The sequence below is a fragment of the Chinchilla lanigera genome, unplaced genomic scaffold, assembly GCF_000276665.1.
Source record: "Chinchilla lanigera isolate Chin_1 unplaced genomic scaffold, ChiLan1.0 scaffold00074, whole genome shotgun sequence".
Lineage (NCBI taxonomy): Eukaryota > Metazoa > Chordata > Mammalia > Rodentia > Chinchillidae > Chinchilla > Chinchilla lanigera.
In genome coordinates, this window is record NW_004955475.1 from 9,992,888 (window position 1) to 10,013,815 (window position 20,928).

At 48.3% G+C, this 20,928-nt stretch overlaps 1 protein-coding gene across 7 annotated transcripts in view; it reads left to right on the top strand.

Annotated features, from left to right (window-relative positions):
- Dlg3 (discs, large homolog 3 (Drosophila)) overlaps positions 1 to 20,928 on the top strand; it is a 63,310-nt gene continuing 42,382 nt past the window's right edge. For 3 of the 7 annotated variants that reach the window (XM_005401627.1, XM_005401629.1, XM_005401630.1), the window contains exons 1-10: positions 1 to 420; positions 3,445 to 3,498; positions 3,750 to 3,800; positions 4,209 to 4,333; positions 4,561 to 4,730; positions 5,006 to 5,142; positions 5,485 to 5,629; positions 6,221 to 6,380; positions 7,788 to 7,944; positions 8,546 to 8,648. In XM_005401627.1, the coding sequence (XP_005401684.1) occupies positions 61 to 420; positions 3,445 to 3,498; positions 3,750 to 3,800; positions 4,209 to 4,333; positions 4,561 to 4,730; positions 5,006 to 5,142; positions 5,485 to 5,629; positions 6,221 to 6,380; positions 7,788 to 7,944; positions 8,546 to 8,648 (1,462 nt within the window). In that variant the 5' untranslated portion in view covers positions 1 to 60. Of the gene's footprint in view, positions 421 to 3,444; positions 3,499 to 3,749; positions 3,801 to 4,208; positions 4,334 to 4,560; positions 4,731 to 5,005; positions 5,143 to 5,484; positions 5,630 to 6,220; positions 6,381 to 6,759; positions 6,939 to 7,787; positions 7,945 to 8,545; positions 8,649 to 9,469; positions 9,618 to 20,928 lie in introns of those variants that run through there. The other 4 variants (XM_005401628.1, XM_005401631.1, XM_005401632.2 and 1 more) reach the window with 3 other exon arrangements.

Consider the following 20,928-nt stretch of genomic DNA (forward strand, 5'->3'; position numbering starts at 1 on the left):
GGCGGCGGCGGCGTGGAAACTGGCGTGGGCTGGGGGGTCCGAGCCGCGGGGGGCAGTGCCATGCACAAGCACCAGCACTGCTGTAAGTGCCCCGAGTGCTATGAGGTGTCTCGTCTGGCCGCCCTGCGGCGCCTCGAGCCTCCTGGCTACGGCGACTGGGGGCAGGTGCCTGACCCCTACGGGCCAGGTGGGGGCAACGGAGCCAGTTCCGGTTATGGGGGCTACAGCTCGCAGACTCTGCCCTCGCAGGCAGGGGCCACCCCCACCCCTCGCACCAAGGCCAAGCTCATCCCCACCAGCCGGGACGTGGGGCCAGTGCCCCCTAAGCCAGTCCCAGGCAAGAGCACCCCCAAACTCAACGGCAGTGGCCCCAGCTGGTGGCCTGAGTGCACCTGTACCAACCGGGACTGGTATGAGCAGGTATGGACCAGCAGGAGGGGGTGGTGGGGCAACCCAGGAGGGTTGAGGAGTGGGAGCCTAGGGGCCTGGGGTGCAGCACGGATTCCTGGGGGCTCCAAGGCTGTGGGCCCCGAACCCTAGCATTGCAGTTGGTCAAAGAGAGGTGGGCTCTCTGTGTGTGTCTGCTTGGGGGGGGGGGTCTCCCTTTGGAAGGGGTTGGGAGGAGCCGTGTGTGTCGGGGTGAAGGTCTGGTGGAGGGGCACATTTTCCTGTGTAGGGGAATTGGGTTTGTCTCAGTGGGGGGTAGTGGCAGTGTCTCTGTCTGGCAGGGGGCGGAAGGTTCTGCGGGGGTTGTGTGTGGTGTGTGTCTCCACAGGAGGGGAGGAGGGGGCATGGTGCTCTGCGTAGGGGGAGTGTGTGTGTCTGTGTGTGTGTGTGTGTGTGTGTGTGTGTGTGTGTGTTGGGATGTGTGGAGGAAGGCAATGGAGCTCCCATGAATCTATGTAGAGGAACCCATGTGCCCAGCTTGCCGAGCTTCTTCCCTTCATGCCATGAGCCCCTCTCCGTCCCAGTCCCTTTGTGTGTGAATGTGCACATGGGTGTGTGGGGATGTCTCTCTGAATGTGGAGGTGTCTCCAGACGAGACTGCAGGGATAGCTATATTTGCTTTGCTCTCTGTGTGGTTACATGTATATGTGTGAGCATGTGGCCATAAGAGTGTGCATGTGTGTACCTCTGTGTGTGTGTCTGTGTGTCTGTGTGTGTGTGTGTGGTGTCCCTGGTGAGGGGTGCTTGACAGAAAAGGAAGTGGAGAGGGAGGAGGTGAGAGACATGTCCCAAGCAAGGCTGAGAGGCTGCTGAGAAGGATGGACTCTTTTGTCCAAGCAGCTCTGAAGTATGTGTGCTGGGGTCGAGGGGTGGTGAAGCAAGCTTCTTCCCTCCAGAGCAGGCATGGTACCTGGAGCTTGGCAAGGGACAGCTGCCCTGGTGCAGGCATTGGCCCCGGTGGGGCATGTCCGTCTTGAGTACCTCCAGATGTGGGAAAGCATAGCCCCTCAGCCCTGACTTGGCACAGCTCGGGAGCCCCTGGGTGATGGGCACAACTCCGGTTTCCACTCTCAGCCTAAACTGCCAGCTTAGAAAATGGAAGGAGCATCTGTGGGAGAAGCAGCAAAATGGAGGCTGGGCAGGCAGAGCCAGGTCCCTGGCACGCGTGGTGGAGGGCCTGTCTGGTATTTGGCTCTGCAGCCCCCAGGGTGGGGAGAGAGGAGGAGGCTTTACTGTGGAGGGCAGGTGTGGACTGCCCCAAGCTGGTAATCATTCTGGCTGCCTCTGTCCTCCTCCGGGGATAGGATGTGTTCTCACTGAGAAGCAAAGGTGGGACCTCTGAGGAGGGGAGTCCTCAGGTTTGGCCATCTGTCTGTCCATACTTACTGCTTCCTGTGCTCCCTGCCTTGGCCCTTTGCCGTCTCCAGTGAGCCTCCTTCTCCCCTTTGCCCCTCTGTCCTTTGGCCCTCCCTTTGCAAGCACTCTCTCATACTTGTCCTGCCCAGCTGGGAGACAGGTGCCAATCTCAAGGCTGGGCCAGTTAGCTAAGGTTTCTTTGCCAGGGCTTGCTTATCCCTGCATGGCTCCTGGTCCTGGGGGCAAAGTCCCTGAGTGGGGGTGGGGTGGGGGCTGGAGGATCGATCACCGGGAGCTGGGAGTCTCCAGGTACCATTTAAACTGGGCTTGAGGCATGGCTTGTCACAGGTGGGCACATATGGCACACCTGATACATACAAGAGTCGCATGGGTGTCCTTTTGCCTGTGTGCCTGTTGTATGGTACTTGAGGCGGCTGTGTTGGTTTTGGTCTCCGACGAGCCATCGGCTCTTCCTTCTGGGATCAGGGAGCAGGGTGAGGCTACAGCTGGAGTCCTCCCACCAACTCCGAGGGATGATGTCCTAGGGGCCAAACCCATAAATGGAGAAGGCATGACTAGCCAGCCCTCTCTCCCTCAGTTCTCCGTTTCTTAAAGCCATAGCTTTGTGGAATGGAGGTGGGAGGGGGAAGCAGAGCTGGGCGTGTGGAGGAGCCCACACCCTGAGCTGCCAGCTCTCCTCTTCGAAGGCCAGGGATCAGGAAAGGGACAGCACGGCCAGAGAAAGATGAGGGGTGGTACTAGGATACCTGGGGAAAGAGGCAAGAGGTCTCCTCCATTCTTGGAGGTGAGACTGGGAAGCAGGGAGCAGGTGCTATTTGTCTGTCCAGAATCAGATTTCTACTTGAAAAACGACCGTAGTCCTGTCCTGTCTGAGAGGCTACCTCTGTGTTTCCAACCCTTATGCTTTACTAACCCTGTTTCCAGCCTCTTCTGTTGCTTCTCTTCCCATGGCAACTGCATGTCGAAGAGTATGGACTCTGCTACTAATCTGTCCGTGTGTTATCAGCTTCTCCCTCGTTGGGAATCTTGTTTACCCTGCTCCTACCCTGGCCCTGGCTTGGCTTCTGACTCCTGATCAGATCCTACCCTAGCCTTCTCCGCTGGGACACACAAAGGGTTCAGGATCAAAAGTCCCTGTGAGAGAAAACAGATTCAGCTTTTGCCTCCTTCTGTCCATTTGAACAGTCGGGCTTCTGGAGCCACTGAAGGAGGTGTAGATTGAGGGCTCATGATGTACTCGGAAGAGGACAACTTTCCTTTCTCCCATGTCCAGATGGGGGAATGGGACACCTAGCTAAAACATCAGGGTCTTGACAACTTGACTTAATCGAAAGAGCATCTTGAGATCGGTTAGCTGTGCCACTAACCACCAGTATGTCTTTAGGAAGGTCCCATACCTTCTGTGGGCCTCACTGTCATCATCTGTTGTATGAGCAGGGTTGGATAAGATGGTGTCTGCTGTCCTTCCAGCTCTGACGTGGTGGGAGGCTATGATCCCCAAGTCAGGGAGAGCTGTGGTTCAGAAGGGGAAGGGTTCTCTGACTAAGCCTCTGGGTGCCCCAAGGATGCTGGGTGTGGTGTGGCATGCCCGCCATGCTCCATCTCTGCCATCCCCCTTAGGCCAGCTCCGCACCCCTCCTAGTGAACCCCGAGGCCCTGGAGTCCAGCCTCTCGGTGAGTGCACCACTGGCTGGCTCAGGCCCAGATGATTGATCTGGGCTAAATGAGCAGCTGGGTTTGACTTGCTATGGTGGAAGCAAGGGGAGGGGAGTAGCCCCCTTGGGTCAGTCTGTCCCCATCTGTGGTTTAGAGGCGCCCTGGGGTGTGCTCGGGCTCTCTGTGGGAGTGGGGGAGGGCCAGGCTGACTCGGGGCAGCGAGCTGGCAGGGAGGAGGCACTGAGGGAAGTGCTTGTGTCTTCCCCTAGGTGAATGGCAGTGATGGCATGTTCAAATATGAGGAGATAGTACTGGAACGGGTGAGTCTGCCAGTGGGGTGGGGACAAAAGGGGAGGAGGGGTGGGAGCCAGGAGAAAGGAGGGCCCTAACAGTGATTTCAAGACTCCTGAGGGAACCTGCATTGAGAGCATGGGGAAACAGCAGCCTTCGGAAGCTGCAGTGCTGCATCAATCAATCAACTCGCTAACAAATATTAATTGACCTTGCTGGCTGAGGCCTGGGGACTTGAGGAGGGGATGGGTTTGCGAAGGCCTCTCTGCCAGAATGGTCAGCTCAGGCAGAGACGCTGCCAGGTTTTTGATGACTGTGTCCCGGCCTACCGTGAGACCCAGAGAACCTGCTCTGGGACAGAGAGGGAAATGGAGTGTCCAAAACCCTGCTTTGTGTTCCCAGAGTGTACACACTGTGCCCTCTACCCCCTTCTGCAGGGCAACTCTGGCCTGGGCTTCAGTATTGCAGGTGGCATCGACAACCCCCACGTCCCCGATGACCCCGGCATCTTTATTACCAAGATCATCCCTGGTGGAGCAGCTGCCATGGATGGGAGGCTGGGGTAAGATGGCCTGGAGCGGGGTTGTGGGTGGCCCAGGCAGGATAGAGAGGAGGGGAAGAGGGCCAGGCTAGCCGGGTGATCCATCTATTAGATCTGAGATGGAGAGAGGGAGGGAGAGAAGAGGGAGGAATTTGGGAGAGAGGGAGGGAGAGAAGAGGGAGAGAATTTGGGAGGGGAGGTGGATGGGGCGGTGGCACAGCGTCATGTCCCTCCGGCTTCCCCCACAGAGTGAATGACTGTGTGCTTCGGGTGAATGAGGTGGACGTGTCGGAGGTGGTACACAGCCGGGCCGTGGAGGCGCTGAAGGAGGCAGGGCCTGTGGTGCGGTTGGTGGTTCGGAGACGCCAGCCTCCGCCTGAGACTATCATGGAGGTCAACCTGCTCAAAGGGCCCAAAGGTGTGTCCCTGCAGGTTCCTGTGCTCTAGCCAGAGCCCCATTGGCAATGGTCTTATTCTTAGCATGACTCCCCCAGTTCCAGCTCATATAGCCTTTCCTGACTTGAAGCCTCACCCTTACTGACCTTGGAGTGGCATCCTAGCGTCTGGGATTTCTGGGGGAAGCTCCTGGGGGACCAGTGGGTTGGCTTGGGGAGGGGAGTTGGCTTTGAGACCGACCAAACACTCTGACTTCTTCTTGTGGCCCTCTCCCACTCTCTGCTGGCTGTGCCCCAGGCCTGGGTTTCAGCATTGCTGGAGGCATTGGCAACCAGCACATCCCAGGAGACAATAGCATCTACATCACGAAGATCATTGAAGGGGGAGCTGCTCAGAAGGATGGACGCCTACAGATTGGGGACCGGTTGCTGGCGGTGAGACTCCCTTTATAGGGATGCCCAAACGGTAGGGTGGATAGGAGGAGCTCCAGCACTCTCTCTCACTCTCCCTAAATCTCACTGAGGGACAAGGTATCTTGGGCAATTTCAGGAACATCATCTGAGTCGTGTTTATCCAGATTCCCAAACTCTAATTTTGTAGTAGCAGGGGCTCCCTCCTGGCCTGCCCCTACTTTCTGGCTGTCCTGTGTCCTCACAACACTGGACTTGGACCTCTCTTAGCACACGGTTGACTTTCACTGAAAGGGCACCCCTGAGGGGTTCCAGGCGAAGCCTCCCCTCCTCCCGAATCCCAGCCTGAGGCCTCTCCTCTTCTAGGTGAACAACACAAATCTGCAGGATGTGAGGCACGAGGAAGCCGTGGCCTCACTGAAGAACACGTCTGATATGGTCTATCTGAAGGTGGCCAAGCCAGGCAGCCTCCATCTCAACGACATGTACGCTCCCCCAGACTACGCCAGCAGTACGTACCCAGTGACCCCTGGCCCTGGCCCTGGCCTGTAGCCCTGTCTCTGGTTTGGGGAGATGTGACCTTGTTAAGAGAAAGCAAGTGCAGGTTAGTGCTCAGAAGAACCAGGTCCAGACCCAGCTGTGTCCTTCGGAGCCGAATGACCTTGGACAAGTCCATTTTACTTGCCTTTAGTTTCCTCTTTGGCAAAAAGGAGCTAATGTGCTGCCTTCCTCATAGGACTGGTGCAAGGATCAAATGAGATCATGGACAAGAAAGCTCTGGGAAAACTGTATTAGGCTACAGAGATGTGAGGGATTATTATTAGTCACACCTCTAGTCACACCTTTCTTTGTGGACCGCCTTGACTTCAGCTCTTTCTAAGAGTCACAGGAGTGAGCCTAGGATTCAGAAAGGGACTGCAGAAGAGGAGAGGAGGGTGTACAGAGTGGGGAAGGGTGGTGAGGAACCGGCACCCTCGCCTCAGTCTCTTTTGTGCCTGAGGTGTAGTGTGGGTGGGACGGCCCTTGGAGGGGGCTGAGCTCCCCTGCCAGGGATACCTTCCTGGACCATCGCTGAACTTTCCTCTCCCTTTCTTGATCCCAGCTTTTACTGCCTTGGCTGACAACCACATAAGCCATAATTCCAGCCTGGGTTATCTCGGGGCGGTGGAGAGCAAGGTCAGCTACCCTGCTCCTCCTCAGGTCCCCCCCACCCGATACTCTCCTATCCCCAGGCACATGCTGGCCGAGGAGGACTTCACCAGGTAAGACCCTTGCCCCATTCATCCAACCGAGGGAGGAGGGAGGAGAGGAATCCAATTTTGGACGGTGACAAACGTTGTAGAAAGGCCAAGAAGAGGATGAGGCCTTCATCACTCCCCGCTGTGAGGTCTAGGGGGCGAAGGGGGGCACTCTCAGCCCTTGGGGCTGCGCCTCAGAGTTCCCTGCCCTGGCTGAGTTGCAGCCCCTCTGCTACAGCCATTCCAAATTATTGAAGAAAGGAGTTCAGCCGCTGGCCTTGGCAGGACTCTGACAGGCCAGCCAGCCGAGTGGCCTCGCAGGGAACGGCCCCGCCCCGCTGTGGCAGCGGCGCCTGTCAGTGGAACTGGTTGGGCCGGCCAGGATTCGGGGGACAGGTTTGCCGGGTGGGGCCGGAAGGGCAGGCGATGGGTTAGAGCCAGAGGAGCCATGGAGAGGGTTCGCAAGCCCTCGGGTTCTGGCTTGGCCCTGGGCTCGGGCTCGGGCTCGGGCTCGGCCTGGAGGAGGGCTTCGCAGAGGTGGGCCTGGCCTCTGCGTTCCTTGCGGCCCAGAGGGGATGCCAGGTAGGAGTGGAGGCACCACAGCATCCAGGACTAGTGAGGGAGCTCCCTTGCACCTGAGACTGGGAGTAAAAGGGGAGGAGTCTCGGTGGGAGAGCGTGCTGGGAGTGTGGTTGTATGGATGTGGGGCTGCTCGCTCTCGCTTGGTGATTCTGTGACTATTTAGAGGGGGGGGGTCCTCAGATGCGGTTGGTTTTAGTTGGAGTTTTCATATGCTTGTCTCCTCTCTTGGGTTTGGCCGCAAGCACCTTTTAGAGACGGGGGATTTTTATCTCCTCCGTCTCTGTCCCCCACCTCACCTAGCAGGGGCGTACCTAATGGGAGCTGTTGACTACACATGTTGTTGGGGAAGGTAGGAAGGGTCATAGGTGGTGGGTGGAATTTTGAGACTGCAGAGGAGCAGGTGAAAAATACGTATCTTGTGCAACCAACCCAGGGTGATCCCACTAACCCTGGCAGGTTCCTCTTGTGGTTCAGGACCTACCACACTCACTGATAGGTCAGGAGACGGGAAGGAAGAGGATCAGTGAGTGGGCTCTGGGATTTGGGCTCTAGAGTGCGGAACAGGGGTGTGTTGACTTAGAGTAGTGGGCTGGCCGTTGGGAAGTTGGCTAGGAGGCCTCAGGAAGAAGGAGGGAAGAGGAACTGAAACTTGGCACCTGACAGAAAACAGCAGCCAAGCAGGTTTCAGGAGAAGGAAGGAGGAACCGGCTATCACACGCAGGGAACGCAAGTCCTTACTCCCTACAGCAAGTGTGGGTCTTTGTTCCAGGCTGGACCTCACAGGGGCAATAGTTCCTATATCCCTATGTCCTGACTTCCCTTGTCATATCTCCACTCATTTTCCATCAGAGAGCCTCGCAAGATCATCCTGCACAAAGGCTCCACAGGCCTGGGCTTCAACATCGTAGGAGGAGAGGATGGAGAAGGCATTTTTGTCTCCTTCATCCTGGCAGGAGGCCCAGCCGACCTGAGTGGGGAGCTGCGCAGGGGAGACCGGATCTTATCGGTGAGACAAAAGCGAGGTGGGAGGACGAGAGCTGTGCCAGTCTAAGAGGGAGGAGGGAAGACCTTGCTTCCTCCAAGGAATGCTTCGTCTGATGAGGAAAGAGCTAAGAACTGGAGAAAACATATATTGTCTTTATAGATATCCTCAGTGAGAGACAGGAAACTAGACATCCTTGGGGAGGAAATGAATGTCCCTTGAATTTTTAGGGGGAAGTACAAGGGATAGAACCCAGGGATGCTGTACCACTGGGTTCCATTCTCATCCTTTAAATTTTTTTTTTTTTTAATTTTGAGAGAGTGCCCAGGAACGATTTGAATTTGTGATCCTCCTGCCTCAGCTTCCCAAGTGCTGGGATTACAGGCCCATGCTGCCACACCCAGCTGTTTCTTGGGTATTAACCCTGATTGGCATTTGACTTCCACAAAGATAATTATTACATTAAAGGTGTCATATCATTTAGGTCTCATTTGGGGGGCAAGGATGGAATTTTGGGAAAAACATTAAAAGGCTGAGAGATGGGCTACCCATCTCCCTCTCTGGTTAGGACAGAGGACTCCCTTTCTTGCTTTGGGGGTGGCTCATAGCTTCTCTCTCTGGACAGGTGAATGGGGTGAACCTGAGGAATGCAACTCATGAGCAGGCTGCAGCTGCTCTGAAACGGGCTGGCCAGTCAGTCACCATTGTGGCCCAGTACAGACCTGAAGGTAGGTGAAAGGAAGGTGGGAAGAAATGAGGGTGGGGGGAATTAGGTTTGTATTGAGAACTGGCTTTTCCCCATCATAGGTAACAAACCACATGACCAGCTCCCTGCTACTCTACTGCAGCAACCTCTTCATCTTTCCTTTTGCTGCTGAGTAGGGGTTGGTTTGGTGGCTTGGGAGCACTTAAGAAGGCTGTGCTCAGAGCTTGCTGATGAGGGTTGCAGTGCAGCAGAAGGCCAGTAGTGGGCAGCAGCCTACACGGGAAGAAGCCCCGAGATGAGGGTGACTGGAAAAAGGGGAGGGAAGACCGAGGGCTGGGAGGCAAGACCGGGAACTCTGTGCCCTAGAACAGGAGGAGGATTTCTCAGTTAGAAGGATATCAGGGGCGAAGACATTCGACTTCTTAAGAGATGTTGGGCCAAACCTGTTTCTCACTCTGTTCCCCTGATCAGCATGACTATGAAAGACCCTTAAACGCATGGAAAGGTGATACTGTGCCTTTGGAGTAGGCGAGCGGGAGTCAGCCCTCTCCTCCTGGTGGCCTTCTTTGTGTTCTCAGCTAGCAGTCCTTGGCCGGGGCAAATGGGCGGGGCCCGGCTATGCAAATGAAGGCGTTTGATTGGCTGCCACCAGCCAAAGGCCAGGTGCCGAGGTGAGCTGCGGGAAAGCGCGCGGCTGCCTGCAGGCCGACGGAGTGACCAATGGCCAGCGGAGCGCGGCCTCCTGCCGCTCACCCCGCCCCCTGACACAGGCGGAGGGCGGTGGGAGCCCCTCCTTTCTCCCCCCTCGCGCGCCTCAGGCGTCTCCTCCCCCTCCCTACTCTCCACTCCCCTCCCCCGTCTGTTCCCTCCTCCCCGCCTCCCCTCCTCCTGCGCGCCCCGCTTTGTGTCCGTGGTCTCCCGCGCGGGACGGAGGGACTGGCCGGAGCTGGCGCTTTCTCTGCACTAGATCCGGACTCCGACTCGGCGCCAGGTGAGGTGGCGGACGGGGTCAGGCCCCCTTACAGTCCCCCTAGCCTTTCTCTAAGGCTGCGTTCTCAGACTCCTTCCAACACTGTGCGTTGCTCCCACTCTGCCGTCTCCCCTGAAAGCTTTCGCCGCTTGTCCTCAGCCCCTTGTGATCTGGGTCACTTGCATCCTACTTTCCCATTACCTCAGACCAGCAAGCTCTCCTGTTAGTTACCTCCCTACACTTCTGTGCTCTATCAGAGAAGTCTCAAGATAAAGGTGGCAGGCCCTCTCTTCTTTCCCTCCGCGCTCTGGGGACCCAGAACGAGCTCCACGCATCGCTGCACCAGGCTGTTCCGTCCACTGGGCCCTGTCTGGCCTTGATCGCTTTGCCACTGCTTCCCACCCACAAATTGCGCCCCCTTTGAGCCACAGAGCCTCAGTCCTGGGCCCATCCACCTTCTTCCCGGCTGCTGCGCCCTCGGCAGCTCCCAGATCCCTTTCCCAGGGGAACTGGGAGACTTTTCTGCCCCCTCCACCCCTCCCCATGTCTCCACCTAACCTCGAGGAACACCCGCCTTGGCTGGGTATTCTGCCTTTTCCCTTTTGTTCTTCTTTACTCCCCTTTGTAAGCTTGGCCTTTGTCCTTTAGGGCAGCTGCGCCTGTGCTCCTTGCACACCTAGGACTTGTGGGTCAGTTACTAAGGTGGAGGAAGGGACCTGCCCCTGGCAGGTGCTCTAATTCCGAGAGGAGCAGGGCAGAGGACTTGAAAGCACCCACTTTTGTCCTTTCCGCCCCCTCCCCTGTGCTCCTTCTGGGTCCCCAGAGCGCGGAGAGAAAGGAGAGAGGGCCTGCCCCCTTTGGCTTGAGACTTCTTTGATGGAGGACAGAAGTGTAGGGAGGTAACTAACAGGAGAGTTTGCTGGTCTGAGGTAATGGGAAAGAAGGATGCAAGTGGACACTTTGAGTCATTTCTCTCCATGTTTGGCGTTGGGATTACTGACAAGGAACACACCTTAGGGTTATTGTTTTTATGATTTCTGCTTGTGCTGTTTACTTATCAGTAGAGGGCTGTCAGATATTTATTAGCAACTGATATTTATCCATTGCATACACACAACCAAGACAACGGCGGTTCTGCAGAGGAAATGGTTTCTCTTGCATGTATTTGTGTGTGTGTGTGTGTGTGTGTGTGTGTGTGTATGTAGGAGAAATTGGTGTTTCTTTCGGTTTTGCTCTGATGCTGGGCGCATGAAAACAGTACTCTGGGTTTGTCTGGTAGTGCTGTGTTGGAAACTGGTGGCTACATAATCCTATGACTTTTGTTGGGGGAATGCAACTAGTTTGCATAAAAAGCTCAGAGTCGCGGGTTACAGGGATTCCTGCCATATGTATCGCTCTTGGAGCATAGTGTTGTGTCAGTCTTTGTACCACTTGCTACACAAGGTCTGTCTTCTCTTAGGATTTAGTTGAATCACGTTGGTAAGGTAGTGACACCCCAATCTTACTTCTTTCTTCGGTCTACTAAATACTTCAGGGCCCCAACATGCAAAAGCTTTTCTTTTTTTAATTTGAAAATGAGCCCTTAGAGACATATCTAGAGAGACTATGAAGAATTCCACATTAGGCTCTGAATTTTCTTTGGTAAAGCACTGGTTTTTAAAAAGAAGAACTCCATCTTGATCATTTTATAAATACATTAAATATAGTTCTTTGGAGCATTGCCTCATGGTGGGTATTTATAAAATGAATAAAACAAATATGTGTTTTTGCAAAAATGGCAGCCACTTTGCATGTTATTGGCCAATTAAGTGTTCATTACTTGGATTTTTTCACAGAGAATGTGAGACCTGGAAAGGATCATGTAGTCCACCCACTGACTGCAGATTGGAATACCCACCGGGGAGTCAGGACATGCCTTGCCTAAGGCCATGGGGGGAAAGTTGCTGAGGGTCAGCAAGCCACTCAATCCTGAGGTCCACCAGTTGGGACACAGCGTGGTTGTTCTAACAACTGAGAGACCTATGGCCTAATTTAGAGTAAACCTACAGGAAAAGAGATTAGCGGAATAACAGAAAGATAGATTAAGGAAGGAATGAAGGAAAGATGTGGAAGAGAAGGAACTATGCCATGAGGCATCATTGCCAAACCAGTGCACTTTTTAGCTGGATAGCTTGTAGCATGAGGGCTTAAAACAGCTTTGACTAATAAGGACAATCCAAGTAAGAGCATTTCCCACCCTTTTTAAACAACTGTAACGAGGTATTGTCATATACTATACTACTCCCCCATTTAAGACTACAATTTAGTAATACAAAGGTGTGCCTCTATCACTACAATTTTTTTTTTTTAAGACAGGGTCTCCATATGTAGTTCAGGCTGGCTTGGAACTTGAGGTGATCTTCCTGCCTCAGCCTCCTGAGTGCTGGGATTACAGGCATGCACCATGACTCCTGGTTTATCACTGTAATTTTAAACATTTTCATTACTTCTCTCCATTTAATACATACAGAGAGTACAAGCATTGGAAGGGTGATAAGTGAAGGCCATTTGCTTCTTCATGTATCTCCCCTAGACACTTAGGGACAGGATGGCAACTTGGGAATGCTCTAACCTTTTTTTTTTTTTTTTTTTTTTTGGTTTTTGGTTTTTCTCCGGTACCGGGAACCGAACTTATGACCTTGCGCTTGCCAGGCTGGCGCTTTTGCCGCTGAGCTAAATCCCCAGCCCCGGAATGCTCTAACCTTGAGGTTTCTTTCATATATCTGCTTCAGTTGTGTATTAAACCCATCATGAAGCATAGTGCCTTTCTATTTGAACTTTGTATTGTACCTAGAGTAGGCACTTTACATGTATTTTCATGGTGCAACTTTAGAAAATATTAAAATAAAAACATGCTAAATGATAAGATACCACACTGGAAGATGCTGTCTAATAGTTTCACTCTTGATTGCTCCAAACTGTTGTGGACACAGCAATCTTACATATTAGCTAAAAATAGCATGATGTTCTTGGGCATGTATAATCCTGCTTAAAATACAAATTGAAAATTTAAACAACTGGCTTTTGGCAAGGACTTTCTTCCAATCTATTCTAAAATAAAAAATATTTTTCTATGACTTGTGTAATTGCTCCCCCAAGGGGAAGGATAGCCTTGGTATTATAACATTTTGCTATCACCTACATTTCCTCAGTTACTATGTATCGGCCTCTGCTTATAAACTGAGCTAATATATTTCTGGAAAGCCCCTTTGTTTTTAAGAGTAGAACCTGATCTCCAAATCAGGAGATTAGCCAGTTTCCAATTTAGCTACCATTGGTCACTATGGTAGCTAAATTGGAAACTGATCCTTTCTGAGCAGTCTTTTCAACTGGAATGTAAATCCAGGCAAGGTGGGGGTAGACTGAGTGAGAGAGAATGAGCGTTTTCCTATAACTTATTTTAAGGTGATGATTAAGTGTACTTTCACTACGGAAACTCCTTCGGGTAAGGTCTGGATGAGCTAGGAATCAGTTTTGACAATAACTTGAAAGCATAAGAGGAATATTTTCTCCATAACATTTATGTTACCATCCCATCTCCTCCTGTCTGAGAATGAGGAATATAAACATAACTACTATGTAGTCACCATGATCTCTCTGGAGCATAGTGGCCAAAGCAAAGAAAGTTCTGAAATTCACCCATTTAAGGGTATATGTTAGTATTTTTTAGAATGTTCACAGAGTTGTACAACTGTCACCGCACTGATTTTAGAATTTTCACCACCCCTTTACCTTTTAGCTATCTCTGACCAACCTCCTCACCTTCCCATCCACCTCAGCCCCAGGCAAAGGCAACCACTAATCTATTTTCTGTTTCTATGGGTTTCCCTATGTCAGTGGTGGTGAATCTACAGCATGCATGCCACAGCAGGCTGTTTGTTATCACCGAAAGCTCCAGATGGTTCCCCATCACTGGCCTATTGGAATAGTTCATATACGTAGACTCAATATAGTGTGCATCTTTTGGGATTGACTTCTTTTACTTAACATAGGATTGTGAATGTTTGAGCTGGGTGTGGTGGCATATGTCTGTAATCCCGGCACTCTGGAGGCTGAGGCAGGAAGATTGTTTGTTGTGCTTTTGAGGCAAGTCTGGGGTACGTAGTGAGCTCAAGGCCAGCCTGAACTACATAACGACCCTGTTACAACTGCCCCCCCCAAGGTTTGCTAAGGTTCATCTATGTTGTAGTACGTATCAGTATTCCTTTTTGTTTTTAATGGCAGAATAGTATTCCATTCTATGTATTTATCACATTTTATCAGTTGATGGATATTAGAGTTGTTTCCACTTTTTGGCTATTGTGAATAGCGCTTTTTGAACATTGCTGTGCAGGTTTTAGCATGGCCATATGTTTAGTATATTTCCCTTGGATATATATCCTTTTGAGTGACATTGTTGGATCATATAGACACTTCATGTTTAACCTTTAGAGGAATGGCCTGGCTGCATTCCACAGCTTCTGTGCCATTTCACAGTCCCCCCAACAGTGGGAGGGTCCCAGTTCCCACGTCCTCCCCAGCACTTTTATTATTACTCTTTTATTCTAGCCGTCTTGGTGGGTGTGGTGTCTCATTGTGGCTTTTGTTTGCATTTCCCTGATTCCTAGTAACACTGAGCATCTTTCATGTGCTTACTGTTTGTTGTTCAGTTGTGCTTTGCTCTGTCCCCCCTTTGATTCTCACCCTGTTTCCAGATTGCCTTGAGACCAGAGAAAAGCAACTGTGTTATTAGTCAGGTAATCAGAAGGCCAACTGTCTCCCACTTTTATCACTGTGTATGCCGGAGCAGGGTGAAGACTTGGGGATGGATAATTGTAGCTAGGAATGCTGACCTGGTGAAAACAATAGGTTGTTTGGAATTAGCTTATTGAGGTATAATTCAAATATCATACAATGAATACATACATTTAAAGTGTGGAATTAAACAGTTTTTAGAATTTTGAGAGTAGTACAGCTGTTACCATATCAATTTTAGAACATTTTCATCATCCCCCAAAGGAGCCCTGTCCCCATTAGCAGTCACTCCCCATTTGGCCCAACTTCTCCCTTCCCCCAGCCCTAGGCAACTACTAATCTACTCTGTTCCTAAAGATGCCTCTTCTGGCTGGTTCTTATAAATGAAACCAAGTAATACGTGGCCTTTTGTGTCTGTCTTCTTTCATTTAGTATAACGTTTTCAAGGTTCACCCACATGGTGGCATGTATGGAGACTTCATTCCTTTCATGGATGACTATTATTCCATTCTACAGGCATGCCATTTTATTTGTTCGTTCTTATGCTGATGGACACATTGGTGATTTCCACCTTTTGACTACTGTGAATACTGCTGCTGTGAACACTGATACATACTTTTTTTGCGAATGCATGTTTTTCAATTCTCTTGGAGTTATATCTACTAGACTTGCTGGGTCATAAGGTAACAGCATTTTTGAGGAACTGCCAGACTTTTTCCTAAAGTGGCTACACCCTTTGGCCCATCCTATTTTGTAAACTTAGAAGAGAAAAAAAAAGTTAAGCTTTCTTTCTTTTTTTTTTTTGGCCTGGAGCTAGCAATGTGTGTTTTGGGCTTCTCCGTCTTCCACGTAGCCCAAGGCCATGGTAGTTAGATTTGGCAAAGCTTCCTCAGCCTAGCTAGACAGGTGCCTTCTTGTCCTTGCTGGTGGTTTGAGTGAAAATCCCAGGAGCTATGTTGGCTATAAAATATCAGGTCTTCCTGATGGGGCTGAATGGCTAGCATGATATATAGTGATGGAATTCTTTCTTAGATAACTGTAGCTTCTTAAGATTTCTTTTTAATTTAAACCATTTCCTGTTGAAATCTTGACCTAATATTGACACTGTTGCTTTATTTAAAATTTTAGTTTTATATTCCATGACAGGGTAATGGCTTTTTTATCTTGAGTTTTAATATTTATTCATGTGTTAGTGTATTAATTTTTTTTTTGAGCCAGGGTCTCACTATGCAGTTCAGGATAGCCTTGAACTCATTTTGTAGTCCAGGCCAACCTTGAACTCACAGAAGTCTGCTTGCCTCAGCCTCCCTCCTCAGCCTCTGGAGTGCTGGGATTTCAGGAGTGTGCCAGCATGCCCCGCTATGGCTTTTTTTTTTTTTTTTAAAGAGAGAAATAGAAGTAGCATACTTTGGACCTACCATTGTCACTGATATTAAAAATACTGGTTTTGCTCTTTTTATGTCACAGTTTACGTATATCTTGGCAGAGATGCCAAAGCCCTGGGTTCTAGTTCTGAATTTAAGCAGCTGAATGATCTTAGACTAGTCAACCTGCCCCTTGGGTCCTCAATTTCCTAATCTGTAAAATGAGGGGATTGTCCAACATTATCTCTAATGTTTCTTCTAACTCAAATTCTATGTGGATTAGTGAAAATGAGTTGTGGATTCAATTTATAAGTTCCTATTTGTACCTGGACTATTATTAAATCATGTAGTCTTCAACTAAAAACAGTATTGTTTCAATAAGGGTCTTGTCTTCCCCTATTTTTTTCTGTGATGATACTTTTTTCTTTTATTTTCTTGAAATGGAAAGTGGACCTGTGTTTACTTTTCATGGAATTTAGATGTTTTTTGTGATGCTGGGGGAATAAACATAGGTCCTCGTTCATGCTAGGCATGTGTGTGTGTGTGTATATATATATATGTGTATGTATTTGGTGGTACTGGGGATTGAACCCAGGGCCTTTGCACTAAGTTACATTGTTAGTCTTGTGGAAATGTTCATTTTGAGGCAGGTTCTTACTAAGTCACTTAGCTGCCCAGCCTGGGCCTAGACTTGTGATCCTCCCTCACCTTCTCAGTGTGCTGGGATTACAGGCGTGTGGCACCCAAGCAAAAGCAAAGGTTGGGGATTGGGGATGTAATTCAGAGGTAGAGCACTTGTCCTCAATTCAACCCCCAGCACACACACAAAAAACCAAGTAAACAAAGGCCTATAGGAATACATATGTTTTTTTCTGTTTCTTTTTCAGTACTGGGAGTTAGAACCAGGGGCCTTTTGCACTTTGCTACACCCCAGTCCTTTTACATTTAAAATTTTTCCCCATAAATTTGTAATTTTTTAAAAAATTTTTGAGACCAGAGTCTGATTGAGTACCTCAGGCTGGGTTTAAACTTGAGGTGTTCCTGCCTCAGCTTCCTAGAGTACTAATGTTATAAGTATGTGCCACCATGCCTGGCTGGGATCAGGATTTTTAAAAAGGAGAAAGCATTAGGCAAAACTAAGGTTAAATTCCAGACTAGATTATTAAGAGTGTTTTGTAAATACTGTACTTGGAGAAAGAAGTAGGGGCTCTAGGAACTAGCATTGGTTCATCAAGGTCAAGCAGCCAGACCAAATTTTCTCAGTGGACAGGGAAGAATGGTAGATGAAGTATGTCTAGATTTATCGAGGTACTGACAAGCGTTCTTTAGCATACTTTTGGATAAAATGGTCGGGTGATAGTACTGATGATTTGTTTATGTGGATTTGTCTAGATCTGATTACATAGTACCAAAGGAAAATGACTGATGGGCCAGGAGGAGTGTAAAGAGAAGTTTCTGGTGCAAGTGTGTTCTGTCTTTGTCCTGGGGTCTTTCCTGTCCCGTTTGCCTCCCCATTCTCCTCAAGTTATATTTACTTTCTCTTGGCTATAAAAGTATTACATTTAGATTTGTAGAAAATTGGAAAATACAGAAAAATACAAAGTAAATTCAAATCATCTGTAAAATTACCTCAGAAATAACCGTTGTTACTTTCCCTTAAAATGTTCCCTCAAAAAGCTTTGTGTGTTTATATTTTGTATATACTATGTCTGTATCTCTTTTAAGAATGATTACTATATTGAAGCAGTTTCCTACTCCTTCTTACTTTAACCTCTGTCATGAATATTTTCCTACACCATTATATATCCTTTCAAAAGTGCTTTTTTAGTAGTTTAATAATATTCCACCGTGTGTGTGCCACAGTTTGGGTAACCAGTCTCTTATTGGTGTATGTGGGTGGGCATTTAGGCTCTTCTTGGTGTTTTGATCTTACACAATATAATTTGATGGATGTCCTCGTATGAAGTGTTTTTAAATAAATATTTGATTATTTCTTTGGAATAGATTCCTTGAAGTGGAACTCTGGGTCAAAGGGTATGACCTGTTTAAGGCTTTGGATACATTTCTGCCGAATCGGCCTCTACCTCCACTGGCAGTATACGAACATTTAAGATGTTCATCAATGTGGAGTATTATTTTTTAAGACAACCTCTGCAGATTAGTAGGTAAAAATGTTATTTACTTTGTATTTTAATTCCTATTTCTTTTGTTAATAATAGGCTTGAATATTTGTGTGTATGTATTTATTGGTCATTTTTTAGTGGACTGCCTGTTTTTTACCTGTTCCCCACTTTCCTATTGGAGTGTATTCACTCATTCTTACTGATATACTGTATAGACATTTTAAATATAACTAGAATATTATTTTTTTTTCAGATATGTTGCAAAGATTTTTCCCAGGTTGTAAGTTGCCTTTTTGCTTTTATTTACTTATTTGGTGCTGGAAATGGAACTCAGGGTCCTGCATATGCTAGGCAAGTAATCTACCACTGAGCTACACCCCCAGCCTTTTTTTGTTTTATTTTATCTTGATGTACAGATGTTTTATGTTTTTACGTAGCCAAATATTTCTGTGTTTTTAATGTGTGTGTGTGTATGTGTGTGTGTGTGTGTGTGTGTGTGTGTGTGTGTGTGTGTATTTTGCCCTTGCCCATAGACTTGGAAGGGCATTCTCTACCCTGACAGCAAATAAATACCCATCTGTATTTTATTCTAGTTATTTAGGGTTTTGTTTTGCTTTTGAAATTTTAACCTGTCTGGAGTGTATTTATGGTATAAGGTACGGTACAAACTTAACTTCTACTCCAAATGTTAATGATTTACCTCAGGACTGGTAAAGAACCCGTCATTTCCTTGGTGTTTTGCAGTACCACCTTTATTATAAATACAGTTCTTTTGCACACACACACAGGACTTCGATTTTGGACTTGTAATTCTGTGCTGTAATATTTTACTGGGATTATCCATTACTTAAAAACGAACAGAGATATTTTGAGAACTATAAACAGGAAGAGTATTTCTCTAGATCCCATTTTCTGGGCTCCTTCCACAGAAACTTGACCTAAAGGATTTTCAGTTGATACTGCAATAAAGATTGGCAGAGAGTTTATGATCCTGTGTTAGTGACTACTGGGAAGAGCGTATGTATTTAGTATCTCCAATGACCTGGTAAAACAGAAAAACTGGTTACATTGGCTGAAATTACCCAGTTTCATCGTAAATGTGTGTTTTTTGGTCACTGCTGTATCATCCCTGTAAGTGGAAAAGATAGTTCTAAATAAGCGTACTCATCATTCTGAGAGCAGGGAAGAGGTATAATTCTCTCTTCGTTCTGACGGTTTTTTAGATGAGGTATTTTGACTTGGAGTGGTCTTTATATGCACTTTGGCTCATGGGTTAAAGGAGCCAAAAGCCTTTTTAATCTTTCATTTGAATATGCTACATGAAATGCCTTTGGAAACAGAGAAAAGACCCTATCTGAAACTTTTACCCTGATCTGCCAGCTGAAAGGACCAGTGGTGAGAAGGACCAGTGATGGCACAGCCCTGTGAATATGGTCTCTTAGCTTGATGTGAGATCAAGGCACTTTTCCAATATTCCACTCATCTCAGACCGAGTGGCAGAATGTGACAAAACATTTATATACTGAAGCACTTTTTCCCGATAGCTAGTTCTTCCTGTATCCTCACTAAGCAATTTGGGAGATAGAAACATCCAGTCAAAAGGGATAAACTGGATTTTTCATGGTGTGCTGATCTGGCATATCTTCTTTTCTGTTTTATTCCCAGTGTCCTTCAGGATGCTATCCAGAACCCTGGCTAAGTGTGTGCATGGCTGAGGAAGCGCACTGTGATAGTGCAGAAACCGGAACAATGACACCCGGGTTTCTGTTCAGGATTAGTCATAGTTCTAATCCATTGTTTTAAAAGTAAAGCAGAAATTACTTTCCTTGAGCAATATTTTCCCATACTGAAGTGGCTTGCCATTTTTCTGCCCTCTCATACAGCCTTAAGAGTTATTTTGCAAGTAATGTCTGAGACTTAACTGACCTTGATAAGGTCAAGAGGTTCATTTTGATGAACACAGGTCTCACTTGAACTTGGTCTGAAACACCCAGCAGAAAAATATAACCAAAAGATGTATAAAAACAATATCATAGTAATAAGAGCTAGAGGTATGAAAAGGGGCTCCAACTGCTGGCCCACTTTTGGCAGTTTCCGTCTACACCGGTAGCTGACCACTATGGTTCGTTAAGACAGGAAAAACTGCAATGGAATCTATAAAAGCTCAACAAGAGTTTCTCAATTCCTTCTCTCCATCTTTTTACAGCTAAACTAGAAGGACCTATGTCAAGAAATATCAGACTTAGAGATAACCTTCATCAGTAGAGGGGTCTAAGAGCCAACTGGGTATCATCGCTATTCTAGTCCCTCAAGAGCAGCAGCGTCTGGATGTGGCTCTTTCCCCAACCTGCCTTTCCGTTCTAGTGCTCATGCTTTGATTATACATGCTTTAATTTCTTGGAAAGTTTGTTTATTCTTGCCTAGAAGCTGCCAAACTCCAAGTGATCATGCAGATGGAACCAACGACAAATGTGCCAGATTCCTTTTCCGGGATCCACCCGACCGACCTTGTAAAGAGTTCATAACTGCTAAACTACAACATGGCTTCTATCTGAGGCCCATTAGATTAGCTGCCTGGAGAAGGCCCCTGACTGCACTTTCCCCTACACTGACCCTTCTCAGCTTGAAGCAGCTAGATGGAAACTACTCCCTTTCTCCCCTAACCTCAGTTATGCGTATCTCTTCAGAGCGGGGAGTATTGTAGACAGCTAAGTTAGATGGAAACATAGTAAGCAGTCGGATAGGGCTGGGTCCTCAAGGGAGTTAGTGCAGAAGATGAAACTGCTTCAGGACTGCGGCTGGAGGAGCATCTAAAGATTAAAGTCACTGTGGCTAGATCTACATACTTTCCTAAGGGATGACTGGAGGTTTGAGATTATCAGTACCACCCTTTTGAGATTCCCTATTATCTCATTAGGAGTGGGCCATCCTCCCCCACCCACTAAGACTGGGACCACTAAAACTAAAACCACTAGGACTAAAACCACTGAGACTAAGACTATAGATTATTGATCGAGGTTAATGATGTCATCCATATGCCCTTGCTACCACTGGATCAATATTACCTAAGCC